Source organism: Formica exsecta, unplaced genomic scaffold, assembly GCF_003651465.1.
Source record: "Formica exsecta isolate Colony F162 unplaced genomic scaffold, ASM365146v1 scaffold149, whole genome shotgun sequence".
NCBI classification, from domain to species: domain Eukaryota; kingdom Metazoa; phylum Arthropoda; class Insecta; order Hymenoptera; family Formicidae; genus Formica; species Formica exsecta.
The window spans coordinates 1,693,572-1,704,214 of NW_021848818.1; the positions used below are offsets into that span (position 1 = coordinate 1,693,572).

Consider the following 10,643-nt stretch of genomic DNA (forward strand, 5'->3'; position numbering starts at 1 on the left):
GCCGTATCCACCACCGTCGGCGGTCGTGGCGCCGACCTTGCCGAACCCCTTCGCCCACCTGGTCGCCTTTCCACACAGGAAGCCCTTCGACGCCTTTCGCTATCCGCCGCTGGGTCACGGCCCGGTCCTCCCCGGTAGTTACGCCGCTCATCCCTATCATCGGGCTCCGCCGCCGTTGCTACCGCCCGGTATGCCCCTGCCGTACACGTCCGCCGCCTCGTTTCAGAGTTTACTGGCGAACATATCGGCGGCGCAGCGGCCGAAATTGGTGCGCGGTTCGCCACCCCCGCCGCCGGCGCCCGCCCCCGCGATTGTCTTATCGCATCCCTCGGTGGCACCACCCCCGCCGCCACCGACGGCCACCTCGCCGCAGAGCTCGCCCACGGGTAGCGTGGGTCTGCCGGATATCGACAGGAGGACTAACAGCATCGCCTCCCTTAGACTGAGGGCCCGCGAGTACGAGCTACAGCTGGAGATGTCGCGTAAGAACGGCGATCTTATAAGTTGAAACGCCGCGGACTACATGCGGGAGTCAGCGAACGCGAGTCTGTCTTAAGTCGGTTAAGTTCTGGGCGGTCGCGGATCGCGGCGGGACCGGACAGGTTTTATACAAAGAATGTCGGCAGGTTGAGTCAAGAGGATGAACTCGATATACTGATGGGATTTTCTTATCGACATTCAAATCAGAATTTGCCCAACGTGACGCGGGGTCCGGACAAAATATCAAAATAAACATTTTCAGCCGATTGTCATACAAAAATAAACACAAGTGCGATATTTAATTATATACGACAATTTTAAATCATGTATGTACATATATATATATATATATAATGTCACGTTGACCAGATTTTGATTCGAATGCTTTTTCGGTCGATCTGTTCGCGATCGATTATCGCGATGAGCTTAGCATATGCGATCATGATTTCGTGACAAATGAAGACTATAATCATATTGATAAGCAGTGAACTGTATATAGCAAATGTTAAGCACGTTTGTCGATGGAGACAATTTTTTAGTATCGAAGAAATTATATGGATGAAAAGCATGTGATAATTTTCGTTATTCCGACAGAGAATTTTGTTGTTAAAACTATAATATGATTTTAATGTTTTTTTTTTTTTTTCAATTTTGTACTGCGATGAAATTTCGCGAGAAAATTGACAGTGAGAATAAAAGTTAAAATTAACATAATTGAAATTCTCAAGCGTGCAGCATCTATCTCTTAATGTAATAGAAATCAAAATTAATATCTTTCTATCGATCAAAATCAAACGATCATCCCTTTCTTATTATTCAAAGTACATCGATTTCTAATTGATTTTTTCAATTTCATGCAGGTCATGTCGATCGATTACAAAATAATGAAGACAAAATTTATAAAAAGACAGACAAAAATAATTGTAACTATCTCTTCTTTCAAACTGATATTCGATGTTCGAGAGTTATTGTTTACTTAGAAAAAATTTACCGTGATGCAAATCCATCAATTTTTTTTTATTCGTCATAGAAAAAATTTATCGTGATGCAATTCCGTCAATTTCTTTTTGTTCATCATTCACGACATCAACTAACGCGAAACCGGTGGTAGCAGGGAACACGTGCAGCACGAATAAAAGGAAGGAGGAGTAAAATTACCGTTACTCTCATGAGTTATACACACCGTACTGTATATAGTTTACAATATTCCGTATGCGTGAGGGAATTAATAGAACTGTGCAAATCGGGGGCCTCGCACGCGCGTATATCGCTGAATCTGTTTCACACGCATCGAAAGGTAAGTTTTCTAATTAGTTCATGTAATCGGTAATCACGTCAGCTTCTATTAAGGCTAGTTTTATATATGTATATGAATTTATATCAAGGCGTTAAATGTTTGGCGTGGAAAAGAATTTCCACGAAATTATTCGACAAGTTTGTTGCAGGACATGTGAAATATTAGCCTAACGCAATGCTGATCGTTAAATGTATGTGAAACAGATTTTATTCCTAGCAGGATCAAGTTCCGAGCTGTAAGATGACGGAATCATGATCAATTACTATCTTATCGAAAGATGAACGTAATCAATGAATATATATACATATAATTTGCACGCATTGAAAAATATATCATCTCGTACACTCTACTTTACACTTAAAATAGATAAAAGATATTATCTGTGCATATATTTTCAAGACTTTATATCCACTCACGAAGTTTGTAAAAAAAATATATAAAATTTATGAAAATTTAAATTGGAAGTATAAAGAATAATTAAATATTTAGAGATAATTAAAAATTTTGCAGCTGCTTCTTGAATCTGCTAGGACTAATTAAGCCATGTGAATTGTCATTTTCTTCTTATTAAAAAATGACAGCGGCTCTCGTGATTCCAAAGTGATCCTTACCTACACCGATCATCGAAAAATATCCGTCCACTTGGAGATTATTCGACATCATGATGGAAAAGTTAAGAATTTAGAGACTATCGATTAGAAGCAAGAAAGAGGCGTCTTTCGTGAAACGGGAAATATTCGGATAGATATACGGTCTTTTCCATCGCGATCGAAATGGTCTCACATATCGCTGCTGACTGCGTTTGATCGGAGATCGCGTAAAACGCGAAACCGTGTAGTTTTATTTACTTTTACACGACACATTATACATATTTAGATAACGAGAGAAAAGAGAGAGATACTATTTATATATAAATCTATATATATATATACATACTTTATATATTTACAATTGAGATATTCTACGCTATTGCTATAGATTTTACAACTGCATAAGCATACTTAGCGCATAAGACGACCTGTAAATAATTGTAAACGATCTGCGTGTCATTTTTAACAAGGACTTGGAATTACCTGTCCCGTTTGCATAATGTACAACAAACGACACGTATGCGTAGCCATATTGACAGCCCGGCTACTTCTCGACGGCGTTATCGCTTTCAATTCGTTGTGAGAGATTCTCGACATACCATTGATCTCGTTCAATTTAAGCGACAACCGTAACAATCGTCGACTATGACAATATGTCGAGCGTACAAAAGATATGTCGAGAGTGATAATTCGTCTTTTACGCGAATTACAATCGAGATCGAGATCGAGGTCGAGATTGAAAAGACAACGTTATCGAGCCCCACCTACTCTATTTCTCAAACCGAAACAGCCGCGTGCATTGTGTACTTAATCTTAATATTACCTCCTTATCTCTTCTATGCAATGAATAAATGACTACGATAAAACAAACGCGTTTTTTATTAAGCGATCCTCTTGTCACCAAAGATTGATTTGATAAATTAATTTTTTTATAATTTTTTCTGAATTTCTTCCATTCATAAATTTTATAATAATTTAGCGTCAATTTTTCTTTAGCAAAAATCTTTTTATATTTCTAATTAAAAGGAAGTTCATTGATTTGTTCTGTAATAATAATTCATTTGTATTATTAAAGAACCAAATATAAAGCAAAAGAATATAAATTTAAGAGCAAAATAGAAATTAGAATATTTAGAATTAAAATTAATTACATTTGATATAATATAATTGACGAGTCAAACGTAAAAATCTTTCTTGTGTATAAATTTGACTATCCAAAAATTACAGGGATTTAATCCTTGTTTCAATGCCGTCATCTTGCCGCAAGGAGATATACGCGACGGATAGCGATATTAATTTACGGGCTCGTCAGCTTTTCGAAAAATACTCCATTAACTCGCACATACATTAAGTGCTCCTTCTCCTTGAAGGGCCGTGCTCGAGGAGTCTCCCGAGACTGACTTACGGCGAGTAATTCGCGACTGGACACGCCCGGCCGACGAGTTATTTAAATATTTTACAGTTTAATGGAGTCCCGAGCCCCATTAACGGGCGTCAGCTAATTAGTAACATATCCCGGCGTGTAACAGCGCGCGAGCATGCTCTCGAGGAGGCTCACTAACGATCGGTCGATAAATCGAACGTTCGCCGACAAATCGACTAGCCGATCAGGCCTGACGTGTAGCAACGAATTTAAAACATTTTAAGTCGTCCAAGATAAAGCACATATTTTTCGATTCTTGATAAATGACGTAAAAAAAAATTACTCGCTAAAATTTAAACGAATTATACTGTCGCAGGATTTTACATAATTCATGATTTAAGTACCAAGAGAGATGTAAGAATTATTTCAAATTTATCAAAGAATTTGTCATTATAATTAAAATCAGAAATTTCGATTTTTCTGCCTATTAAGCGCGTGTAGTCAATCTTATGCAGACAGAATTGCAAGAAAATGGAAATATATATACGATGAATATTAAATGATAAGTATCGTTAAATTCCATGAGAACTAAACGCGCGATGGATTTTAATGATATGCCACGAGACAATAGTATTCGATCGAGAGATCTCGCGTCCGCTCAATTTTCTGTCCGCTCTAAAATTGTTAAAGCGAATTTCCGTCGATCGGATCTTTGAATTCTCTCGCGAAATTTTTCATTGGATGCAATAATAAATTTGCCAGAAAATCATGATATTATAGCGACGGTTGATTGAGAAATGGTATTAGGAATCGTTAATGCTTGGAATTATGGGGCCGCTTTTATCGCGATATATCAGGGCTATTTTACGAGCGCGTCGTATGTACCTGAAAGATTATTACGTGCTTTGCGATAATCTTAAATGAGTATCGAACTACATGCTTAAATTACATATTTCGATTCTACATCGCTCGTACATATCGTAATTGCGACTACGCAAGTTCCAGGATACGTAATGGAATGAAAAGTTTTCTTCGATTATTAGGTATGCTTTATACATATATATACGATGCTTTTCTTAAATATAACAGCAAATAAAAATAAAGGCTGTTTCTTACAAGAGAAATGAAATATAACTATAATATATAATTTTATTTAATAAAATTTAATTTAAGTTTCCAGAGTTTCTTCCTGTATTTAATTAATTTATTCAAGACCGTATTAATGGTACAGTTTTATTTGAGATATTATTTTTTCGTTACGATAAGAGGTATGAATAATTGGTTTCTTTAAATAATCTCTAAACGCAAGAAAAGCCGACTGCTGCATTATGCGATACATAAACGATGGTAGCTGCCGATTCATTTCGCGATGTGGATGGTTATTAGGTGGCTAGAGCCGGTGTAAAACGTCGCCGTAATCACCGGTTACTAACTAACTGGCTGAACCCCCGCCCTCTGCGCATCCTACATCTCTTCGCGATGTGCACGCGCATATGTACGCGATTCGCCGATCGCCCCAGGCACCATCGATACTGTTTACACCGTAGTAATTTGCTAATGGCCAGGCCGACACGATGAATTCGGGATCGGGTTAGCTGCGTGTTCTGCATACCGATCGACGCGGCGGGATCGACGACGCGGCCCGAGTGATCGAGGATCGATCACGCAGGAGGAAGAGGAGACACGCCTTCGACGATCGATCTTGCGTTCCGTTCGCGTATTACCGATCTATTCCGGACCGTAATTTGCGTCGATTATCCTTTCGTTTACCGTGGCCGCTTATCGCTCCGGCCGATTTTCGATGATAACCGAAGTGATGAAGGCAATGGGCTCGTATCTATTTACGTCACCGCTTGTATGCGTGCTCGTTTTTTCTTTCAGAATAAAAGTATATCGAAGATTGCACGCTTTTATTCAAAAGGACACTAAAACCTAGCTCGTATAAAATAGATGTTATTTATTTCAATATCGGGATGTGAATAATTTTCGAGCAATAACCGATTAAAATCTTCAAGATTTTTATGAATTATGTTTTACTAAATGCAAATAGATAACAAAAGCTGTTTTCTGTTCTATTTAAAATTTGTTTGAGAATAGCATTTTTTAGTTTAATATAAATCTCCCGTGTTAAATCAAAATAATTTGCGCACCGATTCGCGATGACGTCGAAACAAGATCGACTTCTCGAAGATATTGCGTTAATCCCCGGAATCGAATGTTCAACGTTCCAGGAGCAACGCTTCGTCTAAATGCTGCTCGTTTTTCTCTTTTTCTATCTCTCTCTCTCTCTCTCTCGCTCTTTCCTTCTCTTTCATATCCTCGCGCGCAGCACGCGCAAGGCTTTATCCGGTTAACAATCCCTAATTATGGGGTTCCTCGTAACTAACTCGGTTAACGTGGAAGGTCCCCCTTACAACCTCCTCTCCTCCTGCGAATCGCTCAGTACTCGCCTATCATCGCGATGGATGCAGATTAACCGGTCGTCCAAGATCTCTCTCGTAGCCTTCACTTTAACTTCCCGGCACCGGCTTCCTTCGTTCAACGGCATTCGATTTCACGTATCCTGCCACACCACCTCTCAGGATGGACCGCCAAGTTTTAATAACTCGTTACAAAATTTGTTAAACCGAGGGGAATATAAGGTATAAGAAGCACCGCCATAGGGCAAAAAAGATTTGATTTTACAAAATTCGTCTTAACACTAAAGAAGTGAGGTACGATCTTGAGGATCGACTTATTTTTTATCGTAGAGTAAACTTTTTTAATATAAAAAAATTCGCGAGTTATTTCAAATTTATCTCATATTTATAAATATCTTTATAAATAGCGAGAAAGAGATCGGTTATAAAAAAAGATGGGTTTGCAAAAACAATTATGACTTACATTACTATTCATTGTAAATTGTGTCATTCTACTACAGATTTAAAGTAATAATAAATAACTTGATTATTGTAAAAAGAAATCAATTTTTCCACAAATTAGAAAATGAGAATACTTTAAATTAATATTTTTTTTTAATTATTTTTTGGTAAAATAAAAAATCTAATCATTACGCTTAAATTCTTATTATGATAATTAAATTAAAAATGTAATATAGAAAACTCACCGAATAAACTCGTGTCCTTAATATAGTCCTTGGATGTTTTGAAGAATATTCATGATCTGAAAGAAAAATATTAAAATTAGAATAAAGACACGTATATACAATCTATTATTACCTTATTTTTATCTTTCGAATTTTCTGTTTTAACTTTGACAATTTATAAAATAAAGTAAAATTAGAAGAATTGCGAAATACAATTTGAATTTGATTAAGGAAAAAAATTAATTGCTAATTATTTAAATATTTTCTATATGTGTTTAATATATGTGTTCAAGTGTATTCAGTACAATTTCAAAAATATAAAACTATCAGAAATATGCATAGCTACTTTGCATACGCTCGTAAACTCAGTTTACATATTTGGGACATTTTATATATCGCACAACTATATTTTGTCAAGATTGTTTCGTGGAATATCATGTGCAAAGTATATTGCGGAATTTTAAACGGAATTTTAGAGAGGTACGTGTAATATAATGTTAAATTTTATATCTTCGAAGAATGAAACACATCGTTTATTTATAATATTTTTTTAATTTTTTAGAGAGGTAACCATTTAAAAAAAATCTATTCGAAATAAAAATGAAACATACATGCTAATAAAACATAAAATATTCAACAATTATACATGCTAATCTTTTTTATTAAATTGAATTAATTTGGATATAGTAAATCCATTTTTTTTACTCCAACAATATCTTAACATATTAAAATTGTCATAATGCGCAACTCCGCATATAATTATTCATATGTCAAAATTTACACAGATATAAAATTTGATAATATCAAATTACATTTGATTGATAATTCAAACATATTGCATTCAATAAATTTTTTAATTAAAAAAAAACTAAAAACTGTTAATCACTCTACACGCATAATCATATTATGCGCAAACATATACAATATAAATCCATATGCCTTAAGAGTCATGAGATTTCTCGACGTATCCACAAATACATACGCATCTCTACCGAAATTCTTTAGCCGCTTATCTCGTAATAAGACCCAACGCCTTCCCCTGCTTCGGGATCCAGGAGAAGACAAAATTGACGGCGAGGGACGGGGTCGGAGGCACAAGGCGGGAAGAGAAGGTGAGCCGAGAAAGAGAAAGAGAGAGAGAAAGAGAGAAGCCGAAGACTTCGAGATGAGGGATGTACGGCGTGACGGTCTAATTGAGGCCCTCTTGATTGCATTTACACCGCCGCGCGGCCTCCCGTATATCCCCGGGTGTATCCGTACAGAATATCCACCTTCCACGACGGATCCGCGCATAGAGACCACTTGTATCTTTCTTCCTCGCCGTTGTTCTTCCCCGCCCTTCACCCTTCGTCCGTCCACGTCTTTACCTTCCCCTTCCACATCACGGCTTGCATCATCGTACCTTCCATTTGCACTTGATGCAACATTGCTCGCGCCGTCTCTTTCAATCTTTACCTCTCCTTTTCCTTTCTCTCTCTCTCTCTCTCTCTCTCTCTCTTTCCTATTCCAAGAGCTTCGAAGGATCGTTCCTCCTCTTCCACCGAGAAGCAAACCGCCGCGCCATTATATAAACGCGCTCATCGACATCGTCGCTCGGTCCGAAACCTTGAGTAGAAACGAGATGAGCGAACAAGAAAGAGAAAGAGAGAGAGAGAGAGAGAGAGAGAGAGAGGAAAGAATACAAACGATAGGAAGGAGAACCGCGTCTCACGGAGATAATTTGTCCACCTGCGCGTGTAACAATCTCACCTGATCCATCCACTATCTCACGATCTTCCTCTTCTGTCCTCATCCGCCGACCTCGTTCATCGCACCCGTAGACTACCCAATTTGTACCGTAAACGGAAAGACTTCGTTCGAGTGAGAAGGAGATACTAATCGGAGCTCGCTGTCCTTTTTCAATGAACGATACGACACCCGTTGGTTCCTTTATTGCTCCGAGCACTCGGTACATCGAATATTCACGAATTCGCGACACATATACACGTCGACTTGGAAAGACACGGCTTATTACGATCACGAAAAACGAGTTAATTGCCGCGATTCAGCTTCGCTTCCCGATCGAGGCACTGTCGTTGCCACCCCGCCCCGTCCACTCCTTTGCTCCAATTTATTCACTCGCCGATTCGAATTAATGCGACACGATGACCGTCCGTCATTTTACCCGACACTCCCGTCACTCACTGTACTCGCAAATATATATATCGGACGAGTAAATCACACGAAACACGGCGATCGCTTCGTCGAAACGCAGGACACATCCGATGTCCGTTACGCGCGAAACGATACTCGAGTTTTCTTGCGAAAAGTTTGAATTACGTCACAACGCGATGCTAATCGCTGATAGGTGGATAGGTAGCGTCGCCTAGTTCGCTCGACTCACGACACGAGGGGTGCCAATCGCGAGAGACTCCGCGTACTTCGAGTTTTTTTGTTACAAAATTGTCGTTATATATTTGAAAGTTTTCATAAATTACAGTTATAGGAAGCTATAAACTGTCCTTACCGATCTGTCATTTTTTTCTGACACGCGTAAATCGTGCAAAAACATTCGTGCTCCCTCTGCTTCAGATAGAAAGAGAAAGACTAATCCACTAAGTATCGCCATCTTTTTTGTTGCATTGACGTATCACAAAAATTGAATTATGAACAGTGTATGCTTTCTACGTTTATAATCGCAACTCGCATCACTAAACATCGTTTTGATAATAATGACAAGATATTCGATAAACTTCCGCATATCGATTATCAGACTTAACCGAACGCGAATACTCATCCTTAATAAAAACGACAGGACGCGACGCGATTGCGGGTGCATCCATTTGACATGCGTTTCATTGGCCAATCAAAATAAATATATCTTTGCTCCTGATTGGTCAATCACACGTAAGGCTGGTGACAAAGTGCACCTTAATTACCCGCAGATTCGGCGGACGCAGCGACACTCGACGGCGAAATGCGCGATAATTTGAGAAAAAATATACTTGCCCGGACGTTCCTCACGCCGATAAGATTTACGAGACGGGAACGTGTTGCGGCTTAACGAGAACTCGTCCGAACCACCGTCATTTTCGTAAATTACAATTCGCGGATTCAATCTGGCGGCGAGCAATCCGGTTATCTCGCGCATCGGCCACGTTGTAAATTGCGCGAGAATTCGGGAACGACGCGACGGATGTGACGAGCGCTAACGGCGGACGTGACGAACATCTAGCGGCGAACGCGATAATTAAAAGAGCAACTCGCGGTATCGCGATGATTTAAGGGACGGCGGTGCGTGGCGTTTTTTCGCGCGTTTTTAACGAGATCCTTCTTTCGTTCCCCGGGATACCGGAGTCATTTTCGTGCGAATCACGGATTCGATCTTAAGGCGGGTGTGATCTTTTTTTCATCGTGTATCGAGGACGTGATCTTTTTATTGTATATTGACACGTTATACGTCACGCGGAAATATAAAGAGTCGAGGACGCGCGAAACCTAACCTAGCGGCAAGGACGCGATAATTAAAAAGAGTGTCTCGCGGAGTGTCGGAATAATTTAAGAGACCACAATATCGTACCTTAACGAGGATTCGTCTCCGTCATTTTCGTAAATCATGGATTCGAGGGATTCTGGGCGTCGAGCGCGGTGGATTTGCGGTACCAAGGTAAGAAAAAAGATTGTTATTGGATCATCGTTACCGTCGTATCATTATTTTTCATCCATCGTTCATGCCCCCATCCCCTTAGGACTATCATCGACACGTTACAAATTGCAAGTATCCTTAATCCCCAACTTTCTTCATGATTGCATTAACGAAGAGAGAATTTAATACGCTCCCCCCCCCCC

General features: G+C 39.2%; 1 protein-coding gene across 1 annotated transcript in view; it reads left to right on the forward strand.

Moving 5' to 3' along the window:
- Nucleotides 1-3,228, forward strand: part of LOC115232698 (homeobox protein aristaless-like) — a 139,512-nt gene extending 136,284 nt beyond the window's left edge. Inside the window, exon 5 of the mRNA XM_029802727.1 lies at nt 1-3,228. Coding sequence (XP_029658587.1) covers nt 1-508 — 508 coding nt within the window. The 3' untranslated portion in view covers nt 509-3,228.
- The last annotated feature ends 7,415 nt before the right edge of the window (nt 3,229-10,643 follow it).